Raw genomic sequence first — 21076 nt, forward strand, 5'->3', positions numbered from 1 at the left:
GAATTTGACCCGACTCCTATGGTGAATACTAAATGTATGGTATACAGCGATTTAATTTTGTCGTTTAATATTTCAGCCACCTGCTTCATGGCAATATTTGTCCCAAGTAAAATTGAGCAAAGTTACGTGTTTAGTTAAACTAAATTATTTTTTATTTTTATCAGGTAAGGCCCACTGAGCTAGATAACAATTTTTGTCAAGAGTGACATGGCCACAAATGATAGCTCAACGAAGTGGCTTACCATGCGGAAAATACTCTAAAAGCGTGTTTCTAAATGTGGAGGGGAAAACCGGAGCACCCGAAGAAATGTCCACAAGACCACAGGGTGAACACGCAAATTCTAAATTTACAGGCATCAGGGCCGGGATCGAACCCACGACCTCCTGTATACCAGGAGAGGTAGTTAACATCTCGGCACCGCCGTGCCCCCAAAACGTACAATCACAGCCTGGGCAAAGTTGCACCATTCGAGAATGAGGAATGGGGAATAGGGAATGGTGAATGGGGGATGGGGGGATGGGGAATGGGAATGAATAAGGGGGGAGAAGGGGGCAGCCAATAATGAGGGCCCAGCATTTCTCCCGACAAGTGACATGTCAGGACAGCGCTGCGCCAAGCCGGGCCAAAGGTGTGTGCTCGCTGTGTTGGGTAAGAGAATCGTAAGTGCTGTATCCGTGCTAAGCGGTAGATGCCCCCTCCTGGCCTCACCTTCACAGAGACGGTGTTAGCAATGATCCCATCCACCGTGTTATCAGAGAATGGGTCGAAGTGCTTATCTGAACGCCGCATGAACTCTGGCTTGAGGATGTAGCCGCTCCTGCGGTTGTACTCGAACATGCCGATGTTTAATTGCATGGCCAGGTCTGTTCCGCAGAAACAAAACAAAGGCTAGTATTCATCTGCAGCATCGTGTTTCTGAAGACAAATGACTCTTTCATTAAGCATCTGGAAATGAATTGTGTACCGAAGGAACTAATTAATAATGTCCACATATTAAACATGATATAATACACACCAGTAGTGATTATCTCGTGAACGGACAAGGCCCTGTCATAACAATGTGGAATTTCTGCCACTTTTATCACGCTTACCAAACTGAGGTGAGCATGGCCCCTGTGCTCATGTTATAGCGTGGGGGGAAACTTTTGCCTTGAACACACTTTTGAAGGCCACCCGCTGTCTATGCCGTGGGATGCTATCGTGTGCTGATGTAGGTGAGGGGCAGGGGTTACCCATTGTTTGGTAGTTGAGGGCAACCAGCTGACAGCCAGCATTCCAGAACACCTGCGGCATGTAGTTTGAAGAGTCGACACGCGTGCCCTTCGGGTAGATGCGACTCAGCTGACACTTGTTGTATCTGAACCGCCGTGCGAGTGAAGAAATGTGTGGGCAGCAGAGAGTGTTGATGCCTTCGGCTTCAACGGGACAAAAATAGCTGGGCTGCTTCAAGACGGAAACGGGGACTGAATGTTCAAATGTCATGCCAACTGATGGTAAATTAGCAATGAGTTTTCATCTGCACCTCACACGCCAGCAATGGTGGTGCATGGGCTGCATGCAAGTATTACCGCAGTGATTACGATTGTGTTCACAACAAGAAGAAGGAAAAATGTAACGAGGTCATAGACTCGAAGGCTATTCAAGCTGCCCGTTGAATGTTCTGGTCAAATGTTCAATGTAAAGGATACTCCACGAATTCCACGGGGCACTTGGTGAGCTGCTCCATGCCTTTTGTCTCAACAAAAGAGGACATTTCGTAGCTTCGATTTTTTTCTGCAGAATACAACAACAAAATAAACCATTACAAGGGTACAGGCCACTGGTGAACAGACCGGTCCAACATTTTGAATGTTCCACGTGTAATGCGAATCCCTTAAGGAATATTAAATAGTGTTTATTTATATTACTTGTGGGGTGATTCAAATAATGTGTAAGCGCAGGCAATGGGAGCTTTTATCTGAAGATATTGTTTGTGCAGTATCATTGGCATACATTGGAGCACCATGTGGCATGCAAACATTACCACTGCCGCAACAATACGTCCGCTCATGCGCTTGGGTATGTAAACAACTCTTTGCGACACTAGATGGCACACCATGTTTGCTACGTTACACTGCATCACATCTGCATTCACTGTGGTGAATAAATGCAGTGTTTACATGGTGCTGATTACATACCAATATAATGGTAATAGCCTAATTCTCAGCACTGTATGGGAGGTTGTACGTGCTTAATGCAGCATACTTTAGGGGCTTGACAAAATCAACACACATCGCAGCGACCCACGGGATCTGCATTCAGCGCTCGTACAGGCATCAAACATGACTGCATATTTAGAGTGTGTGCATGATTATGCAGGATGCATGAAGAGTGGTAAACCGGCAGGAAGTAAAGATCACAACTAGACGTTCTAATTAAGTTAATGAAGTGGGAGGCTTGGAAAAGAGATTTTCTAGTGCCGCTTTGAAGCGAGGAGAAATGTGTACGAGAAAAAAAGCCGCCCTCCCCAAAACATTAACTTTGATTTAAAATGCATCTTAACCACTGTGGCCGAGCGAGTGAGTGGGAGTGAATGCTTTGATGTTTTGCAATAGAGGATGCAATGGTCACCCGTTAGTGCCTCCCCTGCTGCTGAAGGTGCAGCCCCCTCCCCCCCCCCTTCTAATTTCAAATAAAAAATGTTGGTAAAATATTTAACAGCAGTGCCAATTAAGTGACGGCCAGCATTTCCTGAAATAAAAAGCGGGGTCAAAGCCAGAGCGGAACTCTTGATAGGTAGACGGCAGATCGTATCGTTACTCATTCTGCTTGGCGTTTCACATTTGTGCAGTGTTTGTTTACAATTGACTGTGTCGTGCCCCTGCATGAGTTTCTGTACAGGCCACCCTCTAATGAATTTGCATGTGAGTGTGCATCCGCAATGGGACTGCCAGCAAGCAGACATCACCATCGGTGGATTGAGCTGTTCACAGGCACTCGCGATACGTATGCAGGTGAGTGGCATGGAAGTGCACGTGTTGACTGTAATACGCTACGGTACTGCCAAGCCAAAATATCAAAGTAGAGAGAGGGTTGATAATTGTTTTTTTACCCTTCCATCTGGCAACAAAACTGACACCTTTTTTTACAAGGAGTCATGTTTGCATAGACCACAATACCTGCAGTCATAATGCAAACAAAAAACATAACTCTGATAATGTGCACTGTCCTTGAAGTTGATTGGTTCACACCCGAGACAGCTTTCCTTAGAGCCTAGTCTCACATGGGTTGGAGCAGATGACACCTTTTGGCGTCATCTGCTCCAGCCCCTGGTCCAACCCATGTGAGACTAGGCTCTAAGGAAAGCTGTCTCGGGTGTGAACCAATCAACTTGAAGGACAGTGCACATTATCAGAGTTATGTTTTTTATTAACATTATGACTGCAGGTATTGTGGTCTATGAAAACATGACTCCTTGTAAAAAAGGTGTCAGTTTTGTTGCCAGGTGGAAGGGTAAAAAACCAATTAGCATATTTTTTACTGGCAAATGAGGTTCCAATTGTAGAGAGAGGGTTGTTGCGTGGCACCGTCTCGCTTACTTCTGGCTGCTTCGAAGGTGGTGAACTTGACTGGCTGCACGTAGTTCACCAGGTTGGACATCTCCTCTGTGGCGATGGCCTCGCTCTGCAAGCACAGAACCACGCCAGCGTAACGTTGCAAATACCCACACGCGCCGCCCAGGAGTGGCCGTGCTAATGCGCACGGAGCTGCATGGGGTCCGCTGACTATGTGGGGCAATTTAAAAATGGAGCGAAAGCATTCGTCACGCTGAGTTATAAGAACCCTCAGAAGTAACCGCGGCCGGCGAAATATTTTATTTTTTTCCATACGTCTTTGCGAAGGTGTTTTATTTATACGCCGAATTCTGTGAACCGCGGCGGCGTTCGCAAAGTTTCCGCGTGAATAATCTGTCAGATGCAATATCCAGTCGCAGGTGCTCGGTTCACGTTTTAACGTCAGACACGCAAGTAAACTGTGTATCGAACGTGTTCAACTCAATACCGTACATACAAGTCCGAGCACACCTTTTTTTTTGCGAATTAAGATGCTACAGTTTTGCTCTCCTGTGTTATTCGTATTGATTTCAACAAACTCTTATATACTCAACAATAAGCTTTATCTTTAAATACACACTTTAAATCTAAGAGAAAAACTTGCAGTAATATCTGTGTCGCACATGAAGGACATTACCTCGTCTGTTGAGCCTTTCTTGGCATCGTCATCTTCATCGTACTCCTCTTCGCTCTCCCCATCTCCCTCCCCTACCACAGCAAGCATTGAGAACTCATCACCACCGAACTCGATAAAAGAGCACAACAGGCATTGTGGAATCGCAGAGGTAATAAAATCAACAACCTGAGGACTATCTCAACTCCATAGAGCCTGTCTCTTGTGCAAGCTTCGCAGTTTTGGGATCAATCCGTTGGCAATGAAACAACATTAAATAAGGATCTGGGACTTAATGGAAACTAGTAATAAAGGTGTCACGCAAGCCTACTAGTAATGGCCTGATATGAAACACTTATTGATTTCAACATAACCTCTTTGTTGTTGTTGTTGTTGTTGTTGTTTTAGCACACACGTGTCAAAAACATTGGACTTTCCACATTTTTTTCTTTCCGTAACAACATATTCCTGTAAAGAAATATAAATATATGCCAATAATTAGATTCACCGCCATCAGTTATTCGATTCAAGGTTTCAATCTTTTTTTATATATAAAAAAATAGTTTAACGCTCTTGCCTGCAAATATCTTGTGAAATGACACGTGTGAAGAAAAACAACATCAACTGCAACACGTGCAAATTGATGTGTGTATTGTACACTTAAGAATCTCGATTCAATCGACGCCTTGATGCAAGCTGCACCTGCTACACAAACCTAACCTGGGGGACTGCTGAAGGACCAAATGTTTGACCCCGCTTTACATAAAACCGCAGGATCTTCAATTCAGCTTTGTGAACATGCACATCTTATGATTTTTTACCATAACGTTCTGAAACCAATCAGCCAGTTGATCAAGCAACTCTAGGGTTGGGGAAATCAGAAAAGAGCAAGAAAATTAACAAACAATAATTGCCTTGTCTGGAAATCTCTTCCCCAAACTAACCTGCCCTTGTGCAAGTTCAGCCATATGCTCCACGCTATGCAACTGCTGTGTTGCATCAGACTGGTGAGTGGGTTTCATTCAAACTGCTCGGAAACAATGGCGATATTAGTCTTGGGAAGTGTCACAGCGGGGCACAGTGTGTAAAGGCGTTGGCCCATAAGTTCTGTTAGTAATGTCCGTCGTGTTAATGTCTTGCTCTCACTCGTGTGCAATCAGAGCAACGTCTTTCTGGTAACCACAGACATTGTTTCTTTCATTGCATTTCCTCCGGCTAACATCAGCAAGGCACTTCAAAGTCAGGAACGTAATCCTCAAGGGAACTTTATATATTCCAAGAGGCGTAGCGATTTGTGCCAAATATTTTGGGTTGAGTTAAATTGACAATTTTACGACGTGAGTTCATTGAGTACCATGGTCGTTATTTATTCAAATATTCTTCAAGTCGCTGCACCCCTATTTTATTATGGATAGGCGAATATTTCTGTGACATATTCAGGCCAAGTATTGCCTTGAGCAACGGATGACGATGGAATGTTCCCCTGCCAAACAATCGAGTGTGCTGCCAATTGCCCTATTTTGAAGCTTTTCTAAGGCAGGACAGGTGATTTTTTAAACTTTTTTTTATGGATGCGATAGGTTATTTAACTCCATGAAATATAAAATAAAATCCCTTTCATATGACTATTTTATAGCAGTTCTCCCACAGTGGATTTAGGAAATTCACTGGTATTGGGGGCTTTCACTATATATTACATGTGTGTGTATTATTTATGACTTCATGGCAAGGAGTATTAAAGCATTAAAACATTAATTCCTTGCCATGTAAGTAAAATCTCAAATATAAATCTTGAGTTTTCAGTGACACCATTCCAGGCTTTAAATAATTACGTTCTGACCAACATCAAAAACGCAAATTGAGTGAGTCTAAATGGATAATTCTCATAACTATGTTATATGCAACATTAGCTCATATATGTCGCATACAAATGTCCTCATATAATGATTTAAAAGGATACATTAAAAAGGATCATTGTTTGGTTACTTATAGCTATTTTTTTTACAATTTGCATTGAAAACAATTATTCCCACCAAATGCACAAGTCACGTCCTCCTTTGGAAAGATGTTCCAAAACAGAAACAGGAATCGTTATCTTCCTAATTCTGAATTCGTTTTCATTGCTTACAAATACAAAGAGGACTATCATTTTGTTCAATCACCGCCATTAAGTGGTTAACGCAATTACAAATTAGCAATAACGATATTGCAAGTGGGGATCCCACAAACTGCATGTTTAGCTCAGAAGCAGGAGCATAAATATGCCCTCGGGGTATAATTGCCTTTTTCCATGTCTGTAAGGTCAGGTCAAAAATGTTCCCATTCTGCCCCTAACTCAATGACAACCAATGAATAACACGGCAAACATATATAGGACGTTTACAAGAGGGACTAGCAATTCTCAAATTGCAGATTCAGATGTTGAGCGCAAAAATTTGTTAAAATTGCTCTAAGTATGGGCTATTACGTCCAGTAAATTCTGCACGTGTTTGTGTAAATACGAAGGACTGTATATCAGAAACAACAAACTAAACTATTAAACTATAAACTAAAGCTACAAACTGAACTAAAACTAAACTATTAAACTAAAAACGAAAACTAAACGTTTTTATTTTATCAGGTAAGGCCCACTGACCTAAGTAGCTCTTTTTTAGAAACGACCTGGCCACAATTGATTGCTCAGCAAAGTTTGGACATTTAAAGCAGCCAAATCCTCTAAACACGTGTTTCTAAACTCAGCAATAACATGCTTTCGGCCCTGCGCAAGAAGTACACTCAACATTTAAGCTTTTTTCCATAAAACATTTGCAAATGTGAGTTTGGTTGTATGAAAAAAAGTCAAAGTGATTTTGTGATCATTGAGGTGGTTACTCGTTTGCTGTGCACAGCCCAGAGCTCGCGGTGGGAATTTCACATTCCTATGATGGGGCGCGATTCTATCCAGAGGACAACCACTCTCAAATTCCCCACAAAGTGGTACTCATTATATTGACGCCAGAGGGATGATGGGCTGAGTCAACCCCCAACCTGCATTTGAACTCACAACCTTCCGATTGCGAGCTGCTCGCTCTGCCTACCGCACTTGGCCAGATATATGCGGACTAAGCTTGTACAAAATGACGGCCTCCCTCAACAGCTGCAGTGCTTTTTCATCCTAATTAAAAAACACCTGCTACTGTAGAATCTTCAAATTCTGCCACGTGTGTGTCTGCGTGCTTGAGTGTGTGGGCGCTGCTCTGGGAAGCGGGAGTGTAGTGGTTAACGCGCTGCGCTCAGAACTCAGTGATCCGAGTTTGTTACCCACTCACGACCATTAATAGTGACTAAAATTTGAACGGATCATGGGCCTCCCCTAGGTCGACTCAGCCTTAAACGACTACCTGGTGTGGTGTATAAAGCATAAGCATTGGGGGAACCTAAGGTAGTTGGGCCTGGCGTTTGGCCACCCACTCTCGTGTGCCATGCCAGCAGCCTTCATAGGTGTTCGCTAACAGCACTTGCTCCAACGGTCTGTTAAAAGGCTATGGGGGGGGGGGGGGGGGGCTCTGTCTTTGTGTGTGTTTGTATTGTGTACCTGACAGGGAGGTCTGGATATTAAATCACAAGTGAGTGCCACTCACGTAATTACTGCAGGGCCAGCAAACTTGCTTTTTGGAACCCGCTCATCCTGACAGTCTTGACGAACATGTCCTTGGCTGGCATTGTGGGTAATGTCTGGTGAAAAAATAATCTGCGTACTGCCCAGAGGAACGGCTCTCCTGAGTGTGACTCACTGTGCTTGCAAGAGACCTGACGGTGACACTAAGCTAAATAGACGCAGTGATGGCTTGAGTGGGGATTGGGGACAGGCAGCCCACTCACATAGAACTGTTTGCCAGAAAACATTAGATGGTCTCCAATCACCTGCACCATCAAATAAAAGTGGGCTACAGCTAAATCTAAAGCGAGTGAAAATAATCGCAACAAAATAAGAATGTTATCGCTCGATGACTTTATGCAAAGGAGTGTGTTTTTCGTGTGATAATTTTATATAAACAGACAATTTGGATGAAAGATGAATTTGGTATTTATTATGCATGGCTTAATAATTAGTTTATGTATGAATTGTGCTTTATTGTATACGCCATTAAGGGTGTGTTATTATGGTGATTTTGTTTATTTTTTGTGATATATCCCAGGTTGCTGTGTGTGTATCATATTGTACCAGCCTTACCAAATCCATATCGGAGCCTTAGTTCAGTTCTGTTAGCTTTAGTCTCTGCCACTCGGCCGTGAATTCAAGGGGATCTCACTCCATCCTCCTCCGCTCCCCTCGCAGCCAAATAAACGGTGTAATTTAGTCTATGTGAAGCTGCGCCAACATCTGATGTCGTGACCAAGTTGCAGCTGTGACCTCGTGTTTCCCATGTTGGTTTCTCAGATGCCCATGGTAACACAACTAAACACCGAGGCCAGCAACTAAACACTCGCTTATCCCTCCCCAGTTGTCCAACCAAAGCTGAGGGCACGTCAATAAATCCACAAATGCCCTTTGGTACTCGAACAGATTTACCAACAGCATTCCTCACCTGAGACTTGTGCAGAACCCATGCCGGCCATTAGGCTCAGGGATCTTTTATTGGTCATGCTTTCACCTACAGAGACAGACAAAGACCCCCCGTATAGCCTTAACATATTTTTGTGGCAAGTGCTGTTAGCGAGCACCTATGAAGGCGGCACGGCACACGATGGGGTGAGTGGGTGGCCAGCACCACGCTCGGCCGCTTTTGTTTCCTTCATGGTGATGTTGACACTGCGCCCGGTACTCATTTAAGTCTGAGAATAAATCGAACTCAGGTCGCTGGGTTTGTAGCGAAGCGCACTGACCGCTGCATTACCACTGCATGCTTATAGAGAGAGACACATGCATGTACATTCAGAGGTCTGATTAATGCTTCGAAAATAGAACGTATGGTATGTACCATTCACATAGTAACAATTTTGTTCATGTTTTGTGCTGTGTTTATTAACTACATTATCACATATTTCGTGGCTGTCTTGTCTGACTATTCAAACACAGTTGAAATATGTCTGGGAAAGCAAGATGGAAAGAGAGTGGGATACAGTGATTGGATCTGTAATTACTTACAGTCTCAAAAAATAAAAATATTTTTCAAACAGCACTGAAGGATTACTAGCATTGATATGCAGACGAGCGAGAATATATTTTAACTAACTTGTTTGCCCGTCCAAGGACGGGTGTATATTGCAGTAAATCTGAAATATTAAATAGCCAAATTGTTCAGCTCATTTAAAGCTTTCGTGACTGCAGGGATTCATCTTCTTGGTTCTTTCGGTAAAGTCACGTAGAATGGAAATAATAAAATAATTAAAATAAAACATTATAAAATTATTCTCACGACGTTTCGGCCACAACACAAGCAGCCGTCCCAGGTGTAGAACAGGTCTGTCGAGAAGACAGAGTCTGAAGACTGTCTTCTCGACAGACCTGTTCTACACCTGAGGACGGCTACTTGCGTTGTGGCCGAAACGTCGTGAGAATAATTTTATAATGTTTTATTTTTATTATTTTATTATTTCCAATCTACGTGACTTTACCGAAAGAACCAAGAAGATGTTCAGCTCATGTTTATTAATGAGGGGGAGGGGTTGTCCAATGTGGAGTGACGTCACCCGCTAATAGTTATTGGGGAGGGGTGCGGCATGTGGAGGGAAGTCACCTGCTCATGATTATTAATGAGGGGGGGCTCATGTGGAGTGCCGTCACGCGTGGGACACACACATTCTTGACTCATTATATTAGTAATTTGTTAAGCTGTCACAACGAGCAGGACAATAAGAAAACATTACACCTCCAGACATAAAAACGCGAAATATTATAAGACTAAAAAAGGACACATGCATTTTCCAGTAATTCATCAAAAGTGCTCATTATACAACACTCTATATTTCTCATGGAACCAAGGCTTTTTTTGTATGCTTTGAAGAAAAGCTCAACAGATTTGGGACCATAATTTATATCAGGGGATGTGACACTGAGAAACCTTTTTGGCACTGCCATTTTTTAATCCGTTCCTCAACCGTAAGTGACACGTTATATTTATTTTTGTTGTTGCAAAAAAGTAAAACTTGTGGCTATAATGGGGGTTTAATATCTCATGGAATATATTCCAGGCCCGCCCCCCCAACACACAACTCCTCATGGAATGTTATCCATGGAGCTCAGCCCCAGCCAGATATAGCTGAATTCAAGCCCTGACCATTGCACAATTTTACATTTTCTTGGTTCTTTCGGTAAAGTCACGTAGAATGGAAATAATAAAATAATAAAAATAAAACATAATGGTGAGAATTATTTTATTATGTTTTATTTTTATTATTTTATTATTTCCATTCTACGTGACTTTACCGAAAGAACCAAGAAGATGAATCCCTGCCGTCACGAAAGCTTTAAATCCAAATGTTACATTTGGCAATTAACTGAAAATACACCGTCCCTTATGAACTCCATAACATTTGTTTTAATTAATCCCAATTTGTTTAGCATCCAACGTTTTATGAAGGTGCTGGATACATGATTGCATCTCCGGATTGATCACAAGCGGTGGCGACTTCCTTGCGGAGGCCTTCATCCAGCAGAGGGGTTGATCATGGCAGAGGTGCAGAGCGTGAGGCAGTGGCCCTACCAGATGGCTTCTTGAGCAGGGTCGGCTGTGTGGTCTCATCGGCCTCCAGGCCTGCACACAGACTGTCACTGCTCTGGGGCGTCTGCGCCAGATCGGAGCCTAAACGGCAGAGACAGCAGGGTCAAGAAACATAGCTGGCTCAGCCAAACAACACACGAGACCATCCAACAACATCTAACTCGCCACTTATAATCTCACTGTATGGCCTTGAGCAAAGCCGCAGTGACTGCGTCAAATTAAGCCAAGTCGCAAATAAAGCGAAGCAAGCTCCTTTTAGAAGTATACCCTTTAGGGGTGTGTACATTGTCACAAAGAGTTTATTATTATACTCATGATTAGAGCTGGAGCGATAAGTTGGTAAAGTCAAATATTCTGATTTCATTGTCAATTAAACAATTCAATTTAGATTGACAGATCTAAAAGAGATGGTATTGGACAAAAATTATTCTCTACAACAAGTAAGACTCCAAATAAGCACACTTATTTAAATCACGAGTGGTGTGGGTTTGAATAATTACATGTTGTAATAACCTACATCCAAAGCAGGGGAAACTGGAATTGCCACCCACTGCTACCTTATTGAAACGTTGATAACTGTAATGTCAGTACTGTAGATGGGGACATGTGGTATTGTCACGAGGCTCTGAAACCGGTGATCTAAGGTAGATTCCGAGCACAGCTAACATCAGTGGCAAATCTGGACCAGCTCCTGGGCACCCCTCCCCTTCACTCGTCTTCACTGGCTAGCAAGATCAAAGTGTAGTTAAATAACACTCGTGACTAACGTGGCATGGGCATTGTTCTTATTATTATTATAGATTCTAACCTATATTTGTCATCTGTCTCCACTTTGTAAATTGGGGAAATAGTTTCACCTGCCATAAAACTTGTGACTGAAAATGAAGTTCAGTGATTGAGCACAGTCACGTGAGCATTTGACCTCAATGGTTTAATTAACCTCATGGCGGGACTCCGGGGCCCCAAATATACAGAAGACAAAATCGTAAATAATTAATTTATTTTTGGCGACTCCGTCCCACTGCGCACATGAACGCCGCAACCCATCTGTTGTCATGTCGTTGCCAAAATTGCCGTAGTCGTATAGAAAACTTTGAAACTTTTAGCGCATCGCGTAGAGCTCGTCGATAGGAATAGATTGCCGCATCGTTCGCCTTCAACGGACATGAAATGACGTCGCAACGCAGTTTATGCGAGAGCCAGGGGCTTATGGGACCCTGGGGTCCCGCCATGAGGTTCAAATGGATAAGAAGTACAATTCTACCATTCTCTCAGCTTTCTTAAGTTGGTAATCCTTGATATTCTTTGGTTTTTTCGGTAAAGTCACGTAGATAGAAAAAACAGACAAAACACCCACGGGACGTTTCAATCGCAACACAAGCGGTAGTCATTAGGAAAAGGGGGTTCGCCTCTAAAGGCAAACTGTTTATAAAGGTTTAAAACGGGCGTAGCTCAAGTGTCAGCAGCATGGGCAGGGCAGCTAGTGATGGTCAACGACGGTGCTGGTGGTGGGTTTCCACCAATTAAAGGGCTGTCAGGTAAAAATGATTATGTTAATGCAAGATTGGAGAACGGCCTCCATGGTGAGCATGCTGAGGTGGCTGTGTTAATGGGAGAAATTAGCTTGCTAATGTTAGATCGCAGAGCCTCCGCCACGTTGAGGTCGGAGCACGGAGGTGGCTATGTTGATGTGAGAAATTGTACCTATTAATGTAAAATCGGAGAGCCGAAAATGACAACTAACACCGGAGGTTGGCTAGATGGGAACATCACAGCCAGTTATTACTTAAACTGGTTGATCACATCCTTCCAATGATTGTACCCATACTCTGGGTTGAAATTGTGTCTGTATATATGGATGGCTTCATCCTTGAATCTGAATTTTACCGTGTTAGTCTCCTATGTTTATAGAAAGCATTTAATATTTTACCACTTACAATTGTATGTGGAAAGACTATGACGTATAGACGTGTACATACAAAAGTAAGCACATTTGTGACTTTACCGAAAGAACCAAGAAGATGAATCCCTGCAGTCACGAAAGCTTTAAATCGAAATTTAAGCACGTTTGTGTTTTGTTCTTTTCACTACAGGACGTCTGGGGTCTGAAATTGCTCATTGTGCATAGAATACTTTCATCTGTATGCCGCTGCAGGCATGATACACACAGTGACCTGGAAGGAGTGTCACTTTGCATATGCATTCACGCCGCAGATTCTCTCGAAGCCGAGTGCTGAAATGTTAAGGTTTATATTGTGAAATGCCCTGCAGGAGAGAAAATAATGGACCTGTTACCATATTCCGAAGTATTTTTTTTACTTTTTACATGCATTACTGAGTAGAGATACAGCTCTACGCTTGCATGATCGCGTCAATGCCTGCAGATGCTTGCCGAGAGGGTATTTGTCATACTATTCCATGCTGGCCAGATGTCATGGAAAGAGGTAGGAGCTCCCACACTTTACCCCACCACGTGCCACCTACCACTTGACTGACTGGTGTGGCCACTTATACTGCTGGGTGGACAGAGGCTCCGGACCTATTGCAAATACAATGTGCTACCCATTACAACATGACAGCATCCATTATATTGTTCAGAATGTTATATTAAATGTGAATACAGTACTTTAGAATATAGGAGTATAAAATGTCAACTTCGGTGTTGAGCTTTGTATCACCATATCATGGGTAAAACATTCCATATGGTCTCAAGATTAAGGTTTTGTATGTTGAACTTCTTTCACACCGTACGTAACCAACTGTGCTATGGCCAGCAAGACACACCTATCTTTAAAATTAAAGCTTGTGAGGATTAAAACGTGCAGATTACCCTTCCATCTTCGCTATTTTTGTTATTTCCATTACTGTACTTAGTTTTTTGTTCCCACAAAAAAATTTGAATAAAACTCTGTTTGCATCTTTAATTTAGTTTGACTAAATTCGTGCGAATGCCTTACAGGGAAAAAAAGGCGTGGAGCACAGTTGATTTGTCAACACTTTTTTGCGATGTGGGGGTTTTATAAACGTGATTTTAATAAACCTTAGAGTTACCACTTGGCCCTGCTTGCAGTAACTCGTGGCCTGTTAATCGAGTGTGAAAGGCATAATCCATTTTTCATCCACGACGAGTGCTCAATAAAACATCAGTCCTTCAACCCTAATAATGCACGTTTTGCGAAGAAAATATGATAGAAATAATTCAGGCGATTTGCACTGCATTTTTTATGAGGTGGCACAACTGCCATATTGTATAACGTAGGTCAGGAGTGAAAATAATGACGATAATTATCAAACGATTGAAATAAACTACAGGGTGAAGCATGTATATTATAAAGTGTACTAAACCGTCAGTGCTGCAGTCAAGTGCTTCTTTTTTGCAATGATGAAATCTCTAACATCGAACATAAGGCGGGTAATTACTCTCGCAGAAATGTGCGCAAGGGTGCATGTGGCGGTGCATCATGTTCCTGGAGGAAAATGTTCTTTCTTTGCCCAAAAGCAAACCCACAGAGCAAAGGTATCTTTCCTTATTCCAGCACCCATGTTTAATCTGTATCTCGCTTTGAAACATTGCCCAAGGCGTATAAATCTTATGAAGCCATTTCGCCGGACTAAATTCTCATTTTGCACAGCTGCACGTGTGGAATGTATCACCATTATAAGTGCGGCTTCATAATACGTGATTTGGCAAGTTTGTCTTCATAAAACACAGAAAAAAAGCAGCATTCAGAAAATGCACTGCGGTGGGAAGCTTGCATTTGCCTTCATCTCATTTACCATTAAAATTAGCTTGTCATATCATAATCATCATCATCAGCCAATAGTCGATCCACTGCTGAGTAAAGGCCTCCCCCCCCCCAGCGACCACAGTCACCTCTGATGATTCTGCTATGAAATAATCCACCTAGCACCTGCACATTAACTAACTGAATTGCTTCACCTACAGGATGCATTCCATTCATATCGACCTTGCGATAATATATACATATCCCCGTCATAGAAAATGCTATGACTGATTTAGCATGCTTGAAGCTCGTGCCCATTGGTTATTTTTTTTAAACGAAATTAAATGTGTTTATTTCACGCATGACACACATGCAAATAATAATGAAAACTCCACGATAGAAGGGGAAAACGACGCACTTAGAGTGAAGAAAGGTGCATTACGTAAATTTGTGTTTGCTTGTCTGGAGGCTCTATGTGCGAATTAAAAATATATGTACTTAGCTGTGGCTAAAACTCTGCGGTTTGCCCGGAGATGCAAAGGAAACATCGATGCCCATGGGTAGTGGGTGGGGGGAGTGGGGTGGGCGGCATGGTTGATGCACTCAGTGCCCACCCCTAAACTCTCTACGCATCCATGTCCCGTGGCTCTAATGGGGAAGGTGCTAATTGTTAAAGATTAACTAAGCGACCAAATGGATGCAGAGAATGTGTTTGTTTCACAAATGACACACGTGCATAATCAGGTCCGCAGATTGCTCGCTCAGGCCGCTGTTGGCGGAAGGGCCTCCACTAGAGGGAGCTCTAGAAATCCCCTGTAGAGGGTATTTGGCCTACTCTTCCACACTGACTGAATGTACTGAAATCGGTGGAAGTACCCACACTTTCTCCGACCCCACGCAAACTGCCAATCGACTAACTGTGGTGTCCCCATTTATACTTCTGGATGGGCAGAAGCCGGGGGGGGGGGGGGTAAGACATTTGCCAAATTTTCAGCTACAATGCTGGGAGAATGGACCAGTCTGCTGCTAACCATTGTGCTCATCATTCAACTATCATCATCAGCCAAGGTCAATTGGCTGCTGGATTAAATTTAAGTGTGAGATCCTTATAAATTAATGTCAGCCAAAAATTCCCTCCACAAATCTTGGCTGCTGCTCAACTGCAATCGTTTGACAATGAGTGAGTGTGAGCACCTGGGGAACGAACGGTGGCGCAGCGGTTAGCAAGCTGTACCATGAACCCTGTGACCTGAGTTTAATTTCTGCTCACAGCCAACACCAGTGACAATTATGTAAACCATTCCTGTGGCCTGTCTTAGTTCGACTCAGTCTGAAATGACTACCTGGTGTGGTATGTATGTAAGTTGAACTTCTTTCACACCGTACGTAGACAACCGTGTTCATCGGAGGTGTGTAACCATTTCCACTGGCCACCCGCCCCCTCATGTGCCGTGTGTCAGCCTTCGTATTGTGCTCGCTAACAGCACTCGTCCCTAAGAGTCTGTTAAGGCTATACGGTGGGGGGGGGGGCATCTTTGTCCTTGCAAGCACCTGTGCTTGGAGAGCAGGGGTCACACACGCTGGAGGAGTCGCTTTGCGTGTTTGAGATGGCCTCTCCTGCCCGACGCTTGGCCGAGCCGCCCTCCTGGGCCCCCTTGGGTGGGTGCTTCTTCTTCTTGTTCTTGATGAGGATCTTGCCAATGAGGTCCTGAGGGCTGGGCAGGGGAATCCCAGACTCCAGCTGCACACAATGGACAAGAGGGTAAATGCTATTAGCTTTAAAGTAAAAAAATTACCTACGTATTATTAACACCACGTGACACCCCCCCCCCACCCCCCTACTCGTGATAATGGCCTTGGTGTGCCATAAGGACGGCGAGAATATAAAAAGCAACATGCGGAAGGGGTCAATTCATTCTCTCAATCCGTGGCCCCTCTGCGAGGCAAACGTCAGCGCACCATTTGGAAGAAAATTCGATTGTTGGGCCAAAATTAAATCGGAGCACAAATCCAGAGGTGAATGTAAATAAAGCATTCCCAGTTGAGGCAGGATTGATCCTCTATCCATAGATGTGGCTGCACAAGATTAGTTTTTTTGTCCGGATCAGAAAATACACGGTCGACACTTCATTGATTGGGGTTCTTGGCTGCCAGTGCATTATGGTCCTGGGCAATGATGCCATGGTGCTTGTTGTTGCAATGGTTCTCTCTCGCCAGGCTGAGGTTACCAGGTACTTTTCCAGAGGGTCCATCAGCAGAGCATCTCCAAATATTGTCCGACAGTACTCTGCCATCTTCGCTTGCTGTTTGGGGCTTTAGGATGGGTAAACACATGCATATGCAAACACGCACACACACACACAAAAAGTACGTGAGCAGGGCTGATAAACTTACAAGTGACATGATCAATACTCAGCGGCGCATTTCTACGTGGTGCATAATTCGGTTGCATTCCGCATCCATCACCTCTCGACCGCTTGTGAAGAGAACAGGTCGGACATTTACTGCTGTGCGGGGCAAGTCCATCGTTTACTTCCCAGCGAAATTTAGCGCGTGCAGCAGCACGGCTGCTAATTGAGGACGCATCTCCCGAACGCCCCCGCACGAAGTGAATGGACCGCCGCACATCGTCGAGGGCTGAATTACAAGCCACATGCTGCGTGTAACTGTCACGGCACTTCCATTTTTAGCAAGAGTGTTTTTTACGTTTGTAATGGTGGGGTTTGGGAAGTTTGACATAGAATAACATTTTGCATATAAACTGTTATGGTAAAGAAGACCATTCCTTTTTTGTAAGTAGCTTCATGATAATCTTTGGGTTTGGGGGGGGGGGGGGCGGACTAATTATAAAAGGAATTATCATGTCAAATCTTTCAGCTAACTTCACTCACTCTAAACACAGCATGTCCATGAGTAAAGAAACAGAGTGTGTCAAGAGTGTTCATGACTTTCACGTAACTCTGCCCCTATCTTGTCGTAGCATATACATATAGGCCGTGATCCTTTGGGGTGGAGAAATTGACATTCACCACCATATTTTTAAAAGAAATGTAAAAGCCATTCACGAATTTGTTAACTTATTTGCTGATGATTTTCCCATGCAGTAGAACCTGGCTATGAGCGCACCCTCTTGAGAGCAAGGCCAGATGTGCTTATATCCAAAGTCGTGTGCCTGTATCAGAAGTTGTCCTTTGCCCCTCCCTTCACGAGTGTAGTGTAAGCATGTGTTGCTTACATGAGAAATGTGGTCATATACGGTGTTTTTATGTTCAGTTTCCACTCCACTGTTATGTTAAGCCATTGATAGGCAATCTCAGCATTTGGTTCGGTGCAAATAAAACAAAATTCTGACCACCTCCGCGTATGTGCATCTATATGCTCACGTATAATAATACTCATAATAAACACAGATAAGCACGGTACATGTGCTGCATCAGCAACTACCTCTGCTTTTTACGAGGACATAAGTTCAGGAAACATGGACACAGCACTAAGAGAATTATCATTAATATTCCACATTATTTATAGAGTGTTAATATTTGAATACGTGAAAATACCGAGGGGGCATGGCTTTGAGAAAATTAACCACTTTCGTCTGAAAAGAGCTGCAACCGTCCCGTAATGTGAACACATAGGCCAATGTGAACTGAGGTGCGCAGTGGCGATACGTACGAGTCCACGTGGTTCTCAAAGGAGAGGATGACAGGAAAGGGTGACGTTTTGAACGCGCAGTCCTTTATGGCTTCGATCACATCCTATGCAGCAAAAACAGTGCCATGCGACTCAAGTCAGTTCTCTTTACTTGATACAACAATCGTGCTGTGACGGTTCCACCTGAAGACGGAGGCTTGTGTTGCCTCCGAAACGTCGTGATTTTTTATTTTACTTTTATTAATTTTAATTTTATTTTTTACCTACGTGACTTTACCGAAAAAACCTAAGAGTATGAATCCTTTCAGTCACGAAAGCTTCAAATCTAGAATTAAGTCAGTTGTTTGTAAATAAGACAAACAATAACATGAAGAAACCCTTTCCAACCTTATCTTGCGAAGTTAATATTCTCCCGAATTATGTATTTTTCCCCACCTTGTTAAATGTGCGGCACATTGGCCTTCGAGATATGTTTACGAGGGGCGATCCACACATCTTGACAGTTTGCTGCTGCTGCTGAAAACCATTCATCGCGCACACAGTTACGTGCAGCTGAATGCTAATTTCAAGAGCTTTGTCATGGTGACCGCACATCAATCGCTAGAACCGGCCACTGGTAACCGTATTTCTTTCCCAACTCCCTTCCTCCGCTGGCAAGATCCTTGCAATTCCCTTCAGACGCTTCAAAGTATTCGCAAACAGAGCACGCAACCTGATGGCAATCAAAATGATTTAAATTGCTCCGGAACTCTAACACTGCTCATGGCCTTCAGCTCTGAGGGGGGGGGGGGGGGGAATGATCCAGCTTAAGGAAATGGACTCAAGGTCAGATTTCAACGTACTAATGCATCTCTCGACATTGCGAGGTTAAAGCAGCTTAATGACTTATTTTTTTTTTACTCTCACCCAACATTAAATTACATTGCATTAAAGCGTAATCCTCACCAATAAGGAAATACCTTGTTCACGTTGTAATCTTTATTTGAGGCCAGAATTGCGAATTTAATTAGTGTCCTCTTAGATTTAAGAGCCATGCTGAGGCTGATTGACGTGATGGTTTAACAATGGGGTGCCACGGTGGCGAGATTTTAACTACCTCGCCTGGTATACAGGAGGGCGTGGGTTCAACCCTGACTCCTGTACATTCGGAGTTTGCATGTTCTCCCCGTGGTTGTGTGGAATTTTTTCCAGGTTCTACAGTTTTCCCCTCCACATTTAGAAACATGCGTTCAGAATATTTGGCTGCTATAAATATCCACATGACAAGTCACTTCATCTGTGGCCAGGTTGCTTCTGAAAAACAGCTACACAGCTCAGTGGGCCTCATCTGGAAACATAAAAATAGTTACGTTTTAGTTTAATGACCAGACAGAGTGGGTGGAATGCAAGGTGATAAAATGTACACGGAGGTCAAACATTACAGCTATTGGAGGTCAAGAGGGGAGTTTGGGTTAAGGCAAAAATGCAAGCATATGCTGACACAAGAATATATTTTCAGATCGCATCTAAAAACATTTATTCACACTCCCCTTTCCATTCACGAGACGGCAAGCTGTCGGAGATGATCGGCAGACACCTCTGAAAAGTGGCACGGCTTTTTAATGAATAAGCATGATACTCAAGCCAAAAGCCGTTTTTGGAAAAGAAAAGAGAAGAAGAAAGAAAAAAGAGAAAAGGTTTCTTAAGGCAATTTAGGATCGCAACGGTGGCCAACCTGAACGAATGTAAAGGGCTCGAGGCATCCCTGGGCACACAGACAGAGATACGCTCGCCATTTGTCATCAAAGGCCACCTCTGTCCATCACCGCGAGACTGCCATTTTCTGCTGCGGTCGGGCCGTGTGAACAACGCCGACAGCAGCAGCAGCAGCTCATCTGTGGCCAGAGAAGCCCCAGAGTCCGCCTGACCTGTCATTGACGCCATGTCCTAATGGTGTTCGCAAGCACCGCAGTGTGCAAGCCAAGGTGTGACCGCGGGCCCTCGAACGTGATTGTCAGGTGGATTGGGCAAGTGCTGTTGGTGAACACTTGATTGAAATCCGTTTACAACACAAGGGGGATGAATGGTGAACAGCACCAACCAACCCTCCACCAACATCTTTACACCACCCCCACCACCCTCTCGCCCCTCCCCCAACCAACCATCCTTCCTCGCGTTCTCAAATCAACTCCCCCAACCCCAAACCCGGTAATGCTTGCTTGAATCAAATCCTCTTTGATGGAGTCCTTTTATGACAGTGCCACAATGTTTGGACTGAAACACTGGTATCACAGTTCATGCTATGTAATGCTAATCCTTAATTGCATATATATTTAAACTTATACACATTAAGGATTTTTAATTAATGCTGTGCTAAACGTATAGATGCATCTGTATTTAGTTTGGTCAAGCATTATTTTCTTCTTTATTATTTCAGGCTCGACATTATTTTCCAATATTTTTTTATAATGAGTGAAATGTTTACCTCAAATTGATTTTGATACGATAAATCATGTAGCATAATTGTATTAACTTTACTGAAAATGAAACCTTCAGCACGAAAGTAACAATTTTTCCCTTCGTTTTGTCAAAATGCACTTCTTACAAACTGCCGTTATAAAAAAATATTGTCACTCAATCATTCTAAACGTATTGTTTAATTTTATGTTCAACGTTCAATTTTGCTTGTTTTATATCCATTACTTTAAAGGTACGTCATTGGCGAATATGTGCACTTGTACGTGCATAACTATTGCTACTGCAGTGAATGTCTGTGGGAGAATTTTAAGAGTGGACAAAGAAAAGGTAGA

The 21076-nt window shown here is 43.3% G+C and overlaps 1 protein-coding gene across 3 annotated transcripts in view; it reads right to left on the reverse strand.

Annotated features, from left to right (window-relative positions):
- PLCB1 (phospholipase C beta 1) overlaps positions 1 to 21076 on the reverse strand; it is a 192698-nt gene that overhangs the window by 24702 nt on the left and 146920 nt on the right. For all 3 annotated transcript variants that reach the window (XR_009755687.1, XM_061559167.1, XM_061559168.1), the window contains exons 12-21: positions 18309 to 18391; positions 16865 to 16949; positions 16188 to 16377; positions 10894 to 10992; positions 8776 to 8841; positions 4232 to 4302; positions 3580 to 3664; positions 1690 to 1774; positions 1234 to 1358; positions 710 to 864 (exon numbers count right to left, since the gene is read on the reverse strand). Coding sequence is in view for 2 of the 3 variants with exons in the window: in XM_061559167.1 (XP_061415151.1) it covers positions 710 to 864; positions 1234 to 1358; positions 1690 to 1774; positions 3580 to 3664; positions 4232 to 4302; positions 8776 to 8841; positions 10894 to 10992; positions 16188 to 16377; positions 16865 to 16949; positions 18309 to 18391 (1044 nt within the window). In the remaining variant the exon portion in view is untranslated. The remainder of the gene's footprint in view (positions 1 to 709; positions 865 to 1233; positions 1359 to 1689; positions 1775 to 3579; positions 3665 to 4231; positions 4303 to 8775; positions 8842 to 10893; positions 10993 to 16187; positions 16378 to 16864; positions 16950 to 18308; positions 18392 to 21076) is intronic.

This window comes from Lethenteron reissneri, chromosome 25, assembly GCF_015708825.2.
Source record: "Lethenteron reissneri isolate LAM-NWPU_2019-01 chromosome 25, ASM1570882v1, whole genome shotgun sequence".
NCBI classification, from domain to species: Eukaryota; Metazoa; Chordata; class Hyperoartia; order Petromyzontiformes; family Petromyzontidae; genus Lethenteron; species Lethenteron reissneri.